Genomic DNA, 18,546 nt, shown 5'->3' with positions numbered 1-18,546 from the left:
CTGCCAGACTGGTGCCTGTAGGAAACAGCCAGACCACCATGCACCCGCTAACTAATACTTGAAAACACAGCAGCCAGGGCAGGAATAAGAGCAAATCCTTTACAAGCAAAGGCTGCTGGAGTGAGGAACTGTGCTGGATAATGAATCTACTTTAATATTTCTCCCCCAAAAAGAAATCCAACTTCCACTTATTCTAGGGCAAACTCAAAAGGTTTTATTTTAATTTTTTTTTTTTTTTTAGCAAATTCTATCACATAAATGTTAACAAAAACATCTGTACAATTGCCATGATACACTCAAAAGTGAAACAAATAAGATATAAATACAGATATGGATGTAACATGACAAAAGCGGAAAAAATAGAAAAAAATACATGCGCATGAACACGGTGCCAACAAAGTCATTTCTCATGGCTGGCATTTTTCAGAGCAGTTTTTAATTCCCATTTAAAACATTGTTAGCAACGTCCTGCTGTATTCTACAAAGGTCTATTTTTCTGTCCCTTAATATGTACTATTATGCTTGATAAATAAAGGGGTGGGGAGAAAAGGTTTTGATGACAAAGATGCGAGTTACATTACTTATACAGGTTATTGGTAAGCTAGTAATAAGCAATAAAAAGACAGTCTCGTATTGTATTGTAATCCAGGCAAGCACACATAGTGTACCTTAAGAAAGCCACATGCCTCGATATTTCTGCACTACATGAGAACTACAGTACGTAGACCTGTGGGGCGGATGGATCCAATATTTGCCCATGCCCACGGAGCACTGGTGCAGCCAATGGCAGAAAAAACATCCACATCTGAGATTTCGGCAACGTTGCAGCCAGGAGCCGCTGTCTGCTGAGAGTTTTCTCCAATTCAGACTTTTAAAGCATGGTGGGCAAATTAAATACTTTTTTTTTTTTTTTTAAATGTACGAAAAATTGAAGCCCTGCATAATGGGCAGCAAGAAAAAAAAAAAAAGGCAGCTGCAGTAGGTGGCTACTGCCAGGAGAACGTGAACACAAGCTTCACCGGTGCGGTGAGGCACTGCCAGCATGCAGATCTTTCTCTGCAAGCGTGCGTGGACACTGTGATTTGTAGCCAGAGAGACCTTTATGCTTGCTGAATAGAAAACAAAATGATTGTACAGCTTCTTGAAGTCAGAACACTGGAGATCAGAGAGGGGACATTCAGAGCTAGCCCTTTGAGTACTTCAAAGGAAACACAAAAAAAAAATTGGTTCATGTTCAACATACTAAACAACCTTACTATGTACATTATACGCAATGATTTATAAATACCTAAGCAGAATGCTCTCTACTGTATACAGGTATAACATACTTCTAGAGTACTCAAAGGATGAACAGTCCTCGACTGACTCACATAACGAAATTAAGTAGCACGTTAATGAGCATCTGTTGACAAACAGAACAGAATCTGATTCAGAAAGTAAGGCCTGGTTCTACCATTTGCAGCCCCAAGTGTGCCAATAGTATCGGAAAACAGGCGCTCGTCGCTGGAGTCGCAGCAGGTTGCACGAGTCGTTTGAAGGACGAGCTGTTACCTCTTACTGTAGTGTCAGCGCACGCGCTAGGGTCAGTTCAGGGACGTTACAGTGCGTTCACTCTCAGTGCATACTAACAGGATTTTATAAAATATATAAAATCATTTGAGAAGGAATTCAATTCCTGGACATTTGCTACAGTGTGCCATACACAAAAAAAAATCCACAACAAAAAAACAGCAAACGGTGATGGACCAAGCTCCATCACAGCTGGGAGGGACGAAACGCCATCTGGTCAGCTATGCTGACCTTCTGAACCCCACAACCGGAACAGAAGATGCTGAACTGAGATGGGAAGAAAGAGAGGCATAAATACTAAGCAGTTAGAGTAAAAATTAAAAAAAAAAAACCAAACCCAAACAAAAAAAAACAACAAAAACCCAAACCCGCTACTAAAAATTCAAACAAGACAGCTAACTGCTGCCAACAAGTCGGCTGAGTATTTCCTCAAAAGGGAAAATAAATTTGTGTTAAAGTAAAATAATTTGAATCATTCAAAAAATTAAAAAAGAATATTCTAACAAGCATACTGAAAGATGTTGAAAAGGAATGGTCCACGGAAAGGGAGACACCAACGATGGAGCAGCCAATTCTCCCTCTGGCGAGGATGGCTTTTCTGAGCCTGCAGAAGGACCCTGGGGGAATCCCAGCCACCAGGACCAAATTGTTTCTCCTGCCATGGCATTACTCATTCAGAAAGACGAGGGAACTAGCCCTGCAGCCAGCAAAAGCCTGGACACATCCTGACAAACTCAGGAGCAGGTCACCTTCTCCGCTCTCACGTCAGCAGGGAAAGGGACCGACAAGCTTTGCAGCCCAGTCCCGCGCAGTCCCCACCAGCCCCAGTCCTTCCTGAGAGGGGCACTGGGAGGGGAGCTGGCACCAAGCGTCACCTCCCAGCACGGCTCCTCAGGGCTGGGGCTGAGACACACAGGGATGCACTGATGGAAAGGGGGGACAACGGGGCTTTACCCTCCCCGCTACGCTCCCCTGCTGCAGTACTGGAAACCCATGTTCTCAGTAGGCTACCAAGGTGTCCCTTCAGCTCCCCAAAGGGAAATGGAGGGGGCTGGAGAGAGACTGAGGCACTGAGAGCAGCCAGGGAGCACAGATCCATCAGCACAGCTGCAGCCATAAGCTGCAGGTCCACCATCCTCTTGCATCACTGGCACTGGGGGCAAAAAGCCAGTTCTGATCCATTGCAGGTTTGGGGTGGGCACGCCCGTCAGCCAGGATCCAGCCCAGGGCCAAACACAGTACTAGCATCCTCCTGCTTCCCCTGGTTACAGGCAGAGGCAGGGGGAGCTCACCCGCTGCAAACAGAAGGGTCTCCCTTTGGGGAAGGGTGATGCTGTGGGGTATTTGACTGCTGCCGATTTGGCTCTGACTTGGTCTGTGCCATCAGATTTGCCCCGCTGCACCCTCACCCAGAGCACCCTGCTGACAGCAGTGCCCACCAAGGGCCCTCCGCACCCCTCCGAAATGCAGAGCACACAGCAGGGCTGTGCGTGGGGCTGGCCAGGAAGAAGGAGGTTTCTGAAGGCAGCTAACAGCACTGCAGGCTCTTCAGGGAGAGGAGGGGAGCTGTGGCAGGCGACCAGCACTGTCCCAGCTGGCTCAGCAGGTGCTTCCACAGGGTCTCTTTTTTTCCATTTCAGATGCCCTTTCTGTCCTTGGGGATGAACACTTTGCCCAAACCACAGAGGAGTTGTGGTGACAAAGCCATTCACCACCCAACAGCAGTGAGTCAGGTCAGAGCAGCAGATCAGCCCTTTGACGCTACAGACGTCAAGAAAAAGGCAGCTAGCTTCACAAGGCAGCACAGTGGTACAGCCCTGCCAGATCCCACTGCCCACCCACGGACACACTCAGAGCCTAATCCAACACCCACCCACCTAACTCCAGTGTCCCATTGCAGGCATCAGTCCCAGAATTGGGTCTCAGGTTCCCTTTGGGGAGTAACAAGTAACCTGGAGAGTCTTTTGAGCATATGAAAGAGCCGAATGGGTTGGGAGGGGAGAAGTATTTACACAGTCAATGAAAGAAGCAAGAACCCAGCTGTTTTGTACAGCACAGCTGGCTGGAGAGCAGTTACAGAGAAATCAGCCCATCAGAGGTCTGTCAGAAGAACTATGTACAAAACCTCAGATGTTTAAAAAGAACCTACTTTTTCATTACTCACTTGATATCTCTCAGTATTAAAGCATCCGAGGCTGGAATCACAGCCACATCTGCAAAGATCTCCCCACGGAGAGCCCTGCACATTAGGCAAGCTGCAACAGGGAGTACAAAACAGGACCACAAGACTTGTAAGAGGAGAACCTAGCCAGAACGGCTGCAGCCACGGGGAGAGAGCAGGTAACTAGCGCACAGAAACCAAAACTGGGTATGAACTAAGCCAACAAGATTTGTTTGACCTTTACGCGTGTGTCCAGGTTCTTGGACTCAGTTTTGGAACGCTAACCTAAACATATTTCTGAGATTTCAGCAGGCTATACAAATATGTTTAAGTATGGCTTTCTGTTGTTCACTTTTAATGAAGACTGCAACACAGACCTTGCTTCCTTTACATTCAATACCAGTAAGATTCTACATAAAAGCTTTTAAGGGACTAAAATACTGATTGCAATAAATATCTGCATGGCCTCCTTGAGCTGATGGAGCACGCCAGTGAAGAGTAGCAGAAAGGTCTCTGAGAGGCACCGCTGATTGCTTCTAAGTCTACACATATGTCCACATATCTCCATTAACTGTGCGTTGAAACATCTGAAGAGGAACTGCTGTTGCTGTTGGTGGTCTGGGCCCTCTTTATGTACAAGTTTAGTAGCTTCATCTGAAAGAAACAAACAAACGTCAGGAGAAGATGCCAGGAAAAACAGGCAGACAAAAGTCAACTGCAAATCTTAAAACTCGCATTCTGCGGTGAACTCAGTTTTGAGTGAGCTGACACTGAGCTCTCTGGAGGAAAAGAAGAAGCAAAGCTGAGTGTATTTCAGAACAGAGGCAGGAGGCTATGCCTAGTCCCACTGAAGTTACAGACAGATTTAATGTGATTTAGAAAAACCTCTTGCATTTCACTTCAGCAGCCATCAGTTCACAGACCTCAGTCCTGCAGCCTGCTCTGAGCAAGCAGGATTCCCACCCACGTCAGTGGGGCTGCAGGCACATCGGTGATACAATAGCCATGGTCCCTCCTAGGAAACACCCTGAACTCCCCATGCTTTATAAAATGTTCATTTTCAATGACATTTAAATATCTTCACTAACTTGGTACATCTGGTGAAGCTTCAGCTGTTATGACTATATACTTCCTTTGCAGGGGTTTGTTTTCTTTTTCTGCCTTACCACCTTAGCTCCAGATCCTGCAATGACTCATGCACACGTTTAACTTTAAACATGCAGGCAGTCTGCGTAAACCCAGAAGAATTACTCACATGTTTATAGTTAGTTATGTGGTGAAGTAAGTCTGTGGCACCTAGGACAGTGGGATAATAAAGTCTCTACAACATTTTATAGGGGAATTTCCTAACTGCCCAAATATAATGAGGTAAACCTCAGCACCCATAGCGCGCTCTTTCCAGAGCAATTTGGAGGCACAAGTAATTTGTTTAAGGACAAGGCAACTCAATTCAGAAATAAAATCCAAGTGTCCTCAGTCTCAGGTTGTTTTGGCCTACACCAAACTTCCTACCCACAAAATAAATTATTGCTTCAAAATAACAGAACGAAGCCCTCTGAATTAAGTAGCTCTTCACATGCAGAGATCTATTTCAGAAACAAAAATGCAGAATTCATCTTAAAATTGCAGAGAAATCTCGGGTATGTTGACTTTAAACAGGAGCAGAAATCTTGTGACAGCTTCCTGAGCAGCTCTGAAAAGCAATCACACACTACCTGCCTCAACACAAAATGCCAGCTCTCATCTGAAGGACAGAGCTGAATCGAGGACTTGATTTCCCTTGCAGCATCAGGTCAGAATTTGAGTTTTGCTGCTAACCTGATCTCAGGGCACAAAATCTTTTGAAGGGTCACTTGAGCTTGCTGGTGTCCCAGGAGGAAAGGGACGGGACACATCTGCCACGCTATTAAGAGCGAAACTTTACCTACATTTCTACCAGCCCTAATTACAACCTGCTGCTGAGAGGACCTGCTCTCCCACCCCTCCCAGCCATGCATTCCCCTACCACTCTTTGCAGCCACAGAGTGGACTGAAAGCTAATTAATTTGTATTGCAGATCTGGTTTTCAGCCAGAGCAGCCAGCTGATCCAACTCACTGCACGGTCACCCCTGGATGCAACGCCGAAAGGGCAAAGTAAACATGGCTGTAGTGGGAAGGACCTGCTTGCTGGCAGTTTGCAGTTACACAGGATCAAATGCGTCATGAAACTGATCCCTGAACCCCATCAAAACTTGCTTTGTGGGATTTCAGATGCTCACACTGCTGAGCAAGTGCTGTGCTGTTCTACTGGTGTTTGGCAGGGTGAGATAGGATTTAACAGAGTACAGGGAACTTGACCCAGAGCTACTGTGAAGCCACTGGTCTTGCTGCTAAGTAGTGCAAGCCATTCAGCTGGCTATTATCAAAACACCAGAGACACGTTACTCTTGTACCTTGCTTCCTGTGAGTTGTGCGAGATGAGGTTTCAGTTCTTCTCCAATTACTGAATAAATTGCCACTAGGCAAAATACGCTAGCTTTACGGACGCTGCTCTCCGTATTATCATAACCCTAGGAAAGAAGGGAAAAAAAAAAAAAAGGTCAGAAGTCAAACAGCACTCACCAACATCCTTCCAGAGCAATATACTAAAGATCTGATGAACATTTTGCAAGTGGCTGACCTAACAGATCAAGAGAAAGGCCCTGCTTAACATAACAGTTTGCAACCTGAATACTCAAAGAGCAAGAAAATACAATCACCCAGTACATCCTATTTGTTCCTTATATTATTAGTTATTACTATCATGTTGTAAGTTATTAATATCTTGTTATTTACAGCATTAAGCAACAACACAGTTTCCCAACATGAGCTTAGGACTCTATCAAATATGCACATTCCTGTGTACAGTTCAGATGACTATGCGCTATCCTGGATGGCTATCCACTTCTTGGAGGGCAGCCCTCATGCTCCCAGCTTGCCTTCAGAGAAGTCTTTCCTGACCCAAATCTAACCCAAAGGAAATCAATTCTGCTCCTGAGAGCAAAGTTACAAATGGAGATGAATTTTGCAGCAAGATGGCCTAACAGGTATATCACTCAGGACATGAAAGCCAGAATCCTGTTTTGTGAACAGATATTCTACCCAAATACCTATTTGAACAGAATAGTTCTATCCAGGTATCAGAAACTGCAAAAATAGGAGTCATCGTGGATGTTTTCCAAGTCTTTAAAAGCACTGGGCTTAAACACTGTGTGTAACAGTGCTACACACATGTGCTAGTCCATTAGATGAACTGCCTTTGTAACCTGGAGCTTTTTGATTACTTATCAGGTAGTAAATAACACAGAAAAGAACATGTTGAAAGACCCCTGTAGGTGTGCCGGATCTCTGGCAGCTTCAGGAGAGCTCAAACTAGCCACCAGGTCACTCAGCAGCTGGTGGCATCAGTCCTGTACTCAGACAGTGATTCATCACTAAGCAGCCACCCCGTGAGAAAGAGAGATATCACTGCAGCCTGCGGGACACGGGCTCCTCCGGATGCAGGGTGACCTCTGCCGGGAAAGCCGGGAGGAGGGACGGGGCACGGCTGGGGCTGCCAGGCTGCCCGTGAGCAGGGCCGATATTCCAGCTGCAGGGCCAAAATACAGTCTGAAATGACAGTCTGCAATCCCAAAGAGCACTGAACTAGAAAAGCAGGAGACCTAGGTGAGCTCAGAGAAACATCAAGCTACTGAGGACCGAGGTGGAAAAAAGGCTGAGCCCAGGCCCACAGCAGAGGAACACCCACGGAGACATGACCCACTGCTAGGAGGACAGCTGGGACGCAGGGCTCTCTGTGGGTCCCAATCCAAAGGCTCCTGAACTTATCAGATGCCTCTGCTTGACCTCAAGTTTTCCTATGGGCCTGGCATTTTGCTTACGTGTGCATCCCAAATTGCTCTTGTGAGGGCAGGCAGACCCGTGCGGTATTGAGGCCCGAGAGGGCTGCGTCCTGGTGGGTGGCTGTGCTGGTAGAGCCTGCCCCGTATAAGTCAGCAGGGCTGTCACCCCACAACTCCATCTGCAAGCCTGCTTGCAAGGCAGCAGCTGCTTCTTCTCCCAGCATTTAATAACACAGCCCAACGGTTAGAGCATTTGCTCAGGAGATGACATGAGTTCAAAGCTCTCTTCAGCCTGAGGGTATCGAGATGGAGCACATGGGAGAGTGCGTCACGGCCCAGCTCTATGCCCCCGACTCCAAGGGAGCTAGGGAGCCCTTAAAAGCTCCAAGGGAGCCAGGGCTTGGCATCAGGACCAGGGCAAGCACCCACGACTTTCCCCAGCCAAGCCTTGTTCTTGCATGGAGATTCCCATCTGCTGATGGGGGTTCATGGGGATCCCGCTCTGGGCTGCTGAGCTACATGCTTGTGCTCACGCTGCTTCTGTCCAATGCTCCTCGCCTCTTCACTACTCTGCCGATAGCCTCGGCACAGTAAACAAGCACACAGGTGATTCCCTCCGCACACAGTCCTTCAGCCAGAAGGATCCCAAAACACTTTCCAACCATGAGGAGTAGATTCCTTCAATCACTGTGAGTTTCTAAGGTGAGGAAATATCACTGGCAGCTCCAAGATGAAAAACTGCAAACTAGGCTCCAAAACAAGATCTGTTTTAAGGCATGGAAGCAATTTAATAAAACAAATATAACTGCGTTTTTAAAGGCATGCTGCTCCCAAACTTTTCCAGCTGCACTGAGGCTCCACTGTTCAGATTGTCGTCTCCAACAATTATGGCTAAAAGCTTTTTACAGCAAAAGTTAGATCAATACAGAATTGCCTGATTCCCAGAAGTTGAGATTTACGAAAAGAATTGCAAGAACTGACACTACAAAGTTGGGACAAATGCTAGGATGCACAAGGGGAATTTCTGACTTTGCCCTTGTGCTTTCAACTCTTTATGCTCACAATAAGGAGGCTTCTTTATCCCAGTTCTCCACTGAATTCTTACCCACCCAAACATGTCTCCCCTTTCACACTGACTTATTTGTTCCTGTTGCAATCCCTCCCCAGTAAACACACACACATTCTCGCTCCTCCCTCACTCCTACCTCCCTTTATTTCCTTCTTGCTTGCAGCCTCATCCCAGCCGCTGGCACTGCCAGCTGCTTGTGCAGGGGAACAGAAGGACAACACTGCTACAGCCAGCGCTGAAAGCTAAATTCACAATGTAAGACCAAGCCTTAGCACTAGCAAAAACACAGCTCCCACCCAGCCCAAGAGGTTTATGAAAGATGCTGAATGAAGTCAGCAAGAAGTTTGGTCCTGATTTTGGAGAGGAAAGAGGAAAGGGCTAGCCTGCCTGCTGGGACTCAAATTCAAGCACAAAGTGCAATCAAAGCGCAGAACAGCTCAGCAGAATTGAAGGAGACTACAAGATGTATTGCCTGGGATGTACTGAGACAGCATAAGATACAGCTAACTCCTACTCTCAAATTTATTACATGGCTGCTACCGGCTTATTTAGGAGCCAGGCCAAGGCATCTAATTGTGGAACATACACATCAGAATCTGAGTTTTCTTTTCCTTAAGGTTAAAAACATCAAAAGCTCAAATATAAAAACTTAGAGGGATTAAAACTTTAATTTACCAAAACCTGGCCCCAGAGGGTCCATCATTCTCTCTGAGGTCACAGACCTCACAAATTACTCAATGGTGCTTTGTGCTCAGGAGCATTTATGACATGGGATTCTGTACCTGTAACAACCCAGGAATGATATCGGGAAGGAGCTGATGCAACGATTCCTTGGAAATCCTCTCAATGACTTTCGTCTGCATTTTGATGGCAGCTAAGTTAATTGGATAATCTGCAGTCTGAATGATGGGGCAAAGCACCTTGATGCATTGCTCAGGGTGGATGGAACTCGCCAGGGTGGAAGCAGCTTCTTCAGCAGCTCTGACAACCTGGAATGAAAGCAGAGCAAAACCTTACGTTAATGAGGTCACACATCACAGCCAAAACCACCCACGTGTACTAGGAATGACTGCCAGGAAGCACTTGGGCATGTTCATTAGGAGGGTCTATTGAGAGGTGATTGAGAATTCACATCCTTCACCTCCAGTGACATCTTTGTTCCAGCCAGTGGCAAGAAGTCCATCCTACCTGTGTCAAAGTTGTGGCTAGTTTGAAAGAGTCATCTGTCACCCAAGATAGACAGGCACCCCCATCCTAGGAGAAGCGAGAGGACAACATTTCTCCAGCCACTGTCAAAGAACCTAAACCCACCAGCTTAGACTTAATACAAAATTTATCTCCTTAAACATTATAATCACAGAATCCCAGCTTGGAAGGGACATTGAGGATCACCTGATCCTTGGCAAAAGAACAGCCTAGACAAGATGGCTCAGCACCCTGCCCAGCTAAATCTTTAAAGCATCTAGTCTTGGGGAAAATGAATGACACTGTTGCACCTTTTAGTATGCATCTCACCTGCTGAGTGCTGGGGTACCCAAGCTGAGACACTCATGCCTACACAGATGTTTCCTGCCATTTCACAGCTAAACTATGCTGTAAGCAAACCCAGGCTAGACACAAACAGGCTTTAGGGTGTCCCTGACCAGGCAGCCATGCTTAAAGCACATCTAACCCATTAAGACAGCACTAGGATTACTAAAAGACATGGGAGGAAGAACAAGTGGAAACAGTGGTAGCACGCACCTCTTGCAACTAGCCCACACTGTAAAGCAGTCATGCAAAACAAGGGAGATCCCAAATTCAGTTCCACTCTTGGCCTGAGGGAAGGCAAGTCCACAACTTTCACACTCTTCCCCAGCAAGTAGGACAGCTAGCTGAAAGAGGAAAGACCCAATTGTGGTCTCTCCTCCCACGAGAGTTTATTCATTTTTACATTCTGCAGTAATTGGATAAAGAAACAGGATAGGAAGGCAGGTTTTCTTTTTTCAAGTGTCTGTGCTAATTGCCAAGCAACAAAATGAAGTTTCCCTGTGGTTGCACTCTTCCTGGCCACAAATCACACATTCTTTGCTCCCCATGTTCTTGTTTCAGTACAAAAGATGGAGAATGCTTTTGCTCATCTTTTCTCATTCCCCTCTTCTCAGGGCTTACTTTTAAGGGAGGGTAAATCTTGAGTAGACAGAGATGCCCCAGTGGACAGACTTAAATCCAACACCTCAACTCTAAGAAGATGCATTCACAAATCCTCATGCTTACTTAGGATCTCCCAGCTAGCCCCAGGCAGTTCCTAACTCTGAGCCCAGGAGCACTAACGCAGGCTTTGAAGACACCCCCTCTTTCCTGATTGTGTGGGAAGCTCAGACACGTAGCACCAGTTCTCTAACTTATCCTAAGCTGAACTACCTGGGGTTGTCTGAAGTCAATACTTTGAAACCAGCACTAGGAAATCTGTCCCAGGCAATCCGCAAAAAAAGCAAATAAATCAAGCCACAGGCCTCTCATCACTTAGACTGAAGCCATAGCTGCTGGATTCTCCTTGTTCCCCTCTTCCACACACTGTCATGGTATCAAACTCCAGGATTTCTATTTAACTACGGCAACGCATGGACAGATGTAGCTCTATCAAAGCCTCAAAAGGAGGAGAGCTTTCATTATTTTTAAGTAACTACTGTGGATAATGCATGAACCAGGAGTATTTCGAAGTCTATCTCAGTCATTACTAGGACAAGAATGTCTTCCTGCCTGGACTACAAAACATTTTCCAGATAGGTTTAATTGCTTTTTAAGATAGCAGCAGTGAATAGTGACCAGAAGAGATCATCTCCATCTACAAAGCCTGCTTCACGCACAGTCTTAGCATCACGGCCACACCACTATCATTGATCCTCCACTCATGCTGACAGCTGAAACTGAAACAGGAATGGCCACAAGATACTTGTACACCCAGGAAATAACAGAACTCATCCACTTGGCTCTTGGCATCCTCTAAAGCAAACCCAACAGTGAAGTGATCTCAGATACTTCACATAGTACAAATACTGTATGCAGGCAAGGTACAGGCAAGATGGTGAAACAGACCTGAGACCTTGATTGCTTCTGTATCAGCTGTCAAGCTGCTCCGTCTACCTCAGGCCTTTCTCAGCAATTAATTATAATGTTAAAACGCATTCCAAAAAGAATGGCAATCCACAATGTGGTCAGTATTCAAAAAATTTCATCCTGAAAGATCTGTGAATGAGTAACCAAGCAGAACAGAATGCTTGTTTTCCCACTTCCAGCAAGTTTTCCCTATTCCAGTTATTTCTTTGCAAATTCCTCTTCAATTTCACACATGAGAAGCATGAAAGTTAATATTTTTCCATGTAAGCCAGTACTAGCTTAGAAGGAAGCACTATGCGATTTTGTTGGGAAAGGAGAGAAACACCCGAGTACTTAAGGGATACCTAATGCCATGCTTTGGTACCACAGCACTGAATTGCTGGAGTGGATGAAGTCAGGAGCTCCCAGGAGGTCTCCTTTAAAGGAATTCACTTCTTGGCACTGCAGCTTTGACATTGGCTTTCCCAGTGCTGAAGTACTGCTACCACCAAGCTTTCCACAAACAATGCAGTGGACTTAGAGAGCCCTGATACGTCGTAATCAACTTAACAACATTCACAAGCAAGTCACTAGCTAAAAAAACCTAACTATAACTATTTGGACACAGGCTGCTTGAGATCTTGCTTTACAACAACTCTAAATACTGTTAGAAAATGTTTTCACAGACACTCTGAGAAAGAAAAGCTTGAATATATCACAACTTACAAAATAAATTATTAATTTTTAAAGCTTAAATCCTCCTGGTGTCCTACTTGATAAGAAAGTAACAATATTTTAGTAGGCACCTATAGTCAGACTCTGATCTCAAATACGCTACTGTAAATTTTAAACAGTAATGGAGTAGATAAAAAAATTAAATGAGTAATTCTATCTGCGTTTCAGCTCCACATCCTGTGAGCATAAAGTTTACCATGCACATTAAGTTGCAGGTATGAGGCAAGCGTACGAGACAAAACCTTTTTTTAAAAGCCTGTGACCAATTCCAAGCACAAGGGGTTAAAATACAGCTGAAATTTTTCACAAAATGAGCCAGGGTTCAAATAGCAACAAAGATCACATATATTTTGCACATCATAAGGTCAGCAAGAAAAGTTGTAAAGGTGCAGGATTTATTTATATCCTTGCAAGTCCTCCTTTCAGCAAAGCTGCCCATTTCTAGCAAGGATCTGGCCATGTTTGCACAGCAGTTGGGTTTTTCACATCACTTCTCCCTGAAGTGCCTTCCCTCTGAATACAGAAGGACATATTACACATGTCCAGTAGGCTTCCTGCTGATACTAGCTTCTAAATGTGACAACACCAAGGAGAATTTCCAAGTCTTCCGAGAGCACATCTGGCAGACAGCCTCTGCATCTAAGCTACACTTCAGCAAACCCCTTAAGCGTATGTTTAACTTCAATAACATGCTGAAGTCTCACTGACGTCAATGGGATTCAAGCGTGTGCTTACATGCTTGCTTGAATCAGAGCCTCTGCAGGTAACTAGCTCCTGGCTCCCTTGGAAAGGACCAGCAGGGGACAGGGTGTAGGAAGGGGTAGGGCAATACCAGCTGAGAGTGAGCCAAAAGGACAAGCTCATCCCTGCTGGCACGGAAAGCCGAATGCCACCATTCTGCAATGCGAGTACCAGCCCTGTCCGAAAGGCCTTTCCTTCTGGCTTTGGCAGACTAACACATTCAGCTAACCAAACCAACTCTACATCCCACAAGGGAGATCTGAATATTCAGACAGCACACTCAAAGTCCCACTCACCTGGTAATGCCAGAGAAATCAGCAGCATTCCCACACAGAGGGAAGTGCATTATCAAAAGATACAAACTGCCAGGTCATTTGGCAACAAGAACATGCAATTATAGCAGAGTTTAGCAAAGATATTTTGCCGTGAGGCACAACACTTGTGTCTTGCAAATTACACATACCACACAATATCAAAAAATCAAAAAACAGGGCTTTAACTTGACCAGCAGAGTGAAACAACCTGAAAAGAAGTGGGAGAAATGAGCAAACAGCATCAAGCAACAGGTCTTCCTCCCATCTTTGGAGGTAAGATCAACAGATAAACACCAGGAAGTGGCAGGAATGGCTCATACTAACAGCAGACACCACAAGTAGTGGTGGCTATGAAATGCATCCTTTAAATTTGAGAAAAAGAAAGGGTGCTATTCGCTACGTGCTCAGACTGGGCAGCTCATTGTCACAAGAGGATTAAAAATTAGACAAGTTTACTGAAGAAAAAGCAAATGCCAAAATACACAGAGAAGCAGGCAGAACCATTAGCATGGGAAGGCTGTATGCTTCAGACCACTGGAAGGAGGGAGGATATCCTCAGGGAAGCATTACTGTATGCTTGCTTCTTGCTAGTCACTGTCAGGTAGGGTATCAAGTGAAGCAAACTTTTTGTCTGACCTAATATAATTATTCTCAGTGATCTCAGAAATAGGAAAGAAAACTATCAAAGTCGTCAAATTATGATGGTACCTGGAAGAAGCAAGTTCAAAAGGGTGGCTGTGAAGCAAGATGTGCAAGACCAGAGAGAGCCTGCAGTGTTTTATTAAAACACAGACACTAAGCTGTGTGTAAGTTATGTCACAAACATCATTTTACCTCCCAGTAAAAGCTTAGAGCAAACCATGGCTTGAACTGGATAGTTCGATATCATTCAACACAGGGCAGGTAGCCCAGGAATGCAGATCTAAAAGATAGCACTTTGCCTTAAAGAAGCAGGTTTTTCCCCTTTCCAAATGCTTACCTTACACCCTACACACGAGAGACTAGATTCAGACTGACTTCTGCTGGCATAACATAAGCTGCACTTGCTGGTGGGTTCCTTGAAAGGCACCTGTGGTGCATTAAGACCTTTCCAGTGAGTCTCCCAAAAGAGAGAAATGGTTATACTTCTATCCAGTTTGCTTTAGGGAAGGAACTATCTTCACATGCATGAAGCCAGAGAGGTGTAGCACACAGGTAGGCTGTTCACCTCTAACAATGTCTTCCTTGATGCAATAAAGGAGCAAGCAGTCCCAGGAATATGCACGTGAAATGCTTTCTGATTTCAATAGCAGGGGATATTGCTGATGTGCTGTATTAGCAACAGCGTGATCAAGGCAGCCACCTGTCACAGATCCCTTTCTTTTAATAAAAAAGCACACTGGCATCATCGACGTTCTACAAAATTTGCTGGACAAACAACTCCCACTGGTTTACCTGGTTCACAATGCATTGCAGCCATGCGATCCTGTATGCTTAAGACAGCCAGAACCAAGACGCCATCTCTTCCGCATAATTTCTTCTGCTCAGCTATCACTCTCAGCGCATTACAGACATTGCTTGCTGCCTGATGGCTGCAGCAAGCAGCTTGTCTGTGGTAATCTGCTCTTGGTCAACAATATGCAGCAGCTTTGTAAAGGGTTTTGATGGTTTCATTTCTGCTTTGAAGAGACAAACTACTGACAAATAAGGAAAGAAAAATGTATGTCCTGACTCACCTAGGGCAGAACATGCAAGTTTCATAGGCTACACAGGGCATCAGTGTAACATGCTGAGAACTCAGAGCAGCACCTGTACTCCTAGATGAGAGCTGTATGTAGGACTGTAAGCTGGAGTACTTTGCCATGATTGCTACAGATTGATGGTTGCACCATCTCTGAAGAAACTCGTAGAGGATGAGGCAGTGTAGGTAAAACCCCACTGAAAACTTAGAGGCTTTGTACGCTACTGTGAAACACGCAGAGTGCCAGTGAAGTTTATTAAGCAAGAGAACAAGGATTTGCTTTTGGGCTTACAAGGCGCACAGCTATGTTTTTGAGCCAATTTTTGCCATCTAGAGGTAGATACTTAAAGCCTGCATAATCTAAGCTGGAGGGCATGGAGGCTTACTAACACATAGCCAGGCAAACTCCCATCCCTGAAGGCTTTACAGTCTGATCCAGACAGGAACAAACAATTAAGAACTTGGTTTCAAAGCAGGAAGTGGACTCAGCAATGGGGAGTGCTAAGCAGATGAAAAAACAATTGATTTTTATAAGGGATTCAGAGGAGATGAAGTAGATTAGACTGCTTCTCCTGTGCACTAAATATTCCAAATACGTTGGGAATTAGAAGAGGCATATAAACGTATACTATGAAACATCAACAACTGCCAAGCTGCAGTGCCTGGCAGCTTCCAGCATGGACTATATATCAATTAACCTTTAAGACTGTGATCATTTAGTGCTTTTCTTCTTTAGTAAGCTACATTTTGCAGAAACCTACACAGATCATACCATCAGAGGATGGCTGCAAACCATCTTAGAAAGGTCAGATGCCAGTCTAAAAGCACCTCAGCAAGATAGGAACAATTACCTACAGTTAATGGATAGCTGTGATTTCTTTTTTTTTTCCCCACTCTCTTTTAGAGGTTCACAACAAAGAATGTTACATTCAATTATGCTTATGGATCTTCCAAATAATAAAAGACCAAAATTAGATATTTAAGACATGGCACAATATCCTTTCCTTACACACAAAAAATACTCATCTGCTAGGTCTATAGGCTTAGTTGCAGAGAAAAAGAGAGTGGCAGAGACAGAAGCAGGGAACTAGCTATCCTATGATTTTCACTGGTAAAGATGTTTTGTAACCATTTCCCAAGATAATGAACTATTTCTGTTTTAATATACTCAATAAGAACTTATACTCATTTTGCTGGTATGAATCTGAAGCAATGTCATATCAACGGTATTGGGTCAGCAGGCAGTATCTCTCCTTAGTTATGGGTGAGTAACTACACTGGAACAAATGAGTTAATATTAACTAATTGGCAACAGAAAGATGGTTCTCTTCCAAATAACTCCAAACAAAGAGTGATAAAAATCAACAAGATTTAATACCATCCACAACTTCAATTACGTTCTAATGCTCCAAAAGTAAGTGAAAGGCATTTACATGTCAACCCCCATAAATATTTACAGTTATGACTGAAGCAGGCTTGACTCTTCACATCACCCCATTAAATCAACAGCATTGAATAGACTGTTATACTACAAACAGTATAAAAACAGGCTGAAGTTAAAAATGCAAACTAAAGATGGATCCCAACCCAGAGTCTTCTAGTCTGTAGCCTAGGGTTACATTAATTTTGAACCCCTGTTGAGGTCTGTGCTTTGCTAATCTCCTGCATTTGCACCCACAACAAGGCACGACTCAGCATCCAACTCCATGTACCAAGTTTTCCTCTCCTGTGTCCCTAGGAAGAGCTGTGCTACTTTGCTGATCCTAGACTTTGCCTTCAGCAACAGAAGGCAGAAGAGTTCTAGCCACGGCAAAGATTGAACTGTCTAAAGACTTCAGCTTGGACTTGGAAAAACAGCCAATTATCCAGGCATCCCAAGATATTCAACTATGCTAACACTGCTTTGATACTTCCAAGTACATAATCTGGAATAAAAATACAGACCCTTTTGTTTCAGTCTGAATCTTTAACTAGATATCGGCACTCAAATGGAGGAGGGGTGGTGGTATTTGCTAGGTGGTAAATATGTTGGTTATAATTTCTTATTTGACCCCTCCTGGTCATGATGAACAGCAGCAATACTGGAATTCGGGAAGACAAATGAACCTTCTTTTTGATTTCCAAAGAACTGCCTCTTAGTAAAATGACTTCTTGGAGATGGCACCCAAGATTAACAGTTCTGTACTGTTCTCCTCTCCTCTTTGCTGTTCCCTTGGTCACTTGAACTGATTCTCCATGGGCCATATGTAATGGAAAATGGGAGCAATAACTTAGGGAAATTAGCAGTCCCTCAGGTAAGTAAGAGTGAAACAGATACAGCTCGTTCAAAACAGTCATTTTCTGCTGACTTATGCAGCCTGTTGTGTGCCAAAACATCTCAAACCATAAACCAGGATCACTCCTGTCTTCTACTACAAGGCAGAAGCAGCCCAGAAACATAACAAACCCTGAAGTGACATCCTATCAGAGCATTACTGGCACAAGGGTTAACACTTTCCTAACCAAATTATATAGCAGCTTTCCTCTAAGTAGTTTTTACAGTACAGAGGAAGATTTTATGTAGTCTAAGGACAGTACACCACTGCCCTTAATATTGCTCTGATTTAGTGAAAAAGAAAACTGTAGAACAGGCCGCCGAGATCTTCCCTTCCTTTCCTTCTTCAGCTATTCTTTGAAAGTGCCCTTCAATCAAAAACTGGTGAATCTTCACTTAATCTCCTGCTCAGTGGGATCAAGCCAAAGGGCAGCTCCTCCACCCCTCCTGGAGAGAGCAGCGCTGCAAAGCCAGCAGTGAGAGCAAGCTGGAGGGCCACCATGGGATGGGAATTTGTGACCTTCTGGCCCAGGGCTACAAGTTTCACCAACTGAGCCATGCTCAAATGGACTCTCAGTTAATTTTTCACAGACTTAACTAATCAGCAAGCCCCAACTACAGGTAAAAATACCTAAAGCATATTCCCAGGTATATCTTTAGCCTAGGTCATGTAGATACCCAAGTGCAGGTTGGGAAACCTTTCTTAGCTTCATGAATGCTGATATTCTCAAACTACTGACAGACAGATGATGTGTTTCATGGGCTGCATCATGGTTTCAAGAGCTCCACTTACACAAGGGATTACAAGGATCAGAAAAAACACATACATAGAATGAAAAATCCATCACCAGTGACACCACATAATACAGATGCACACACGCTGTTTAGCAACAGATAGCAAAACAGGAATATAACTGCAGCATCCTACTATGACCAACTGTCACCCAAAGGTCTCATTGCAGCAGTTGCAAATATTTTTTTTAT

At 44.5% G+C, this 18,546-nt stretch overlaps 1 protein-coding gene across 6 annotated transcripts in view; it reads right to left on the bottom strand.

Moving 5' to 3' along the window:
• Positions 1-203: 203 nt before the first annotated feature.
• Positions 204-18,546, bottom strand: part of CLASP1 (cytoplasmic linker associated protein 1) — a 186,587-nt gene continuing 168,244 nt past the window's right edge. For all 6 annotated transcript variants that reach the window (XM_072875469.1, XM_072875474.1, XM_072875468.1 and 3 more), the window contains 3 exons: positions 9,443-9,649; positions 6,164-6,280; positions 204-4,384 (listed from right to left, as the gene is read on the bottom strand). In XM_072875469.1, coding sequence (XP_072731570.1) covers positions 4,298-4,384; positions 6,164-6,280; positions 9,443-9,649 — 411 coding nt within the window. In that variant the 3' untranslated portion in view covers positions 204-4,297. The remainder of the gene's footprint in view (positions 4,385-6,163; positions 6,281-9,442; positions 9,650-18,546) is intronic.

Source organism: Ciconia boyciana, chromosome 10 (genome assembly GCF_034638445.1).
Source record: "Ciconia boyciana chromosome 10, ASM3463844v1, whole genome shotgun sequence".
NCBI lineage: Eukaryota > Metazoa > Chordata > Aves > Ciconiiformes > Ciconiidae > Ciconia > Ciconia boyciana.
This window is presented reverse-complemented; position numbering and strand designations above follow the sequence as displayed.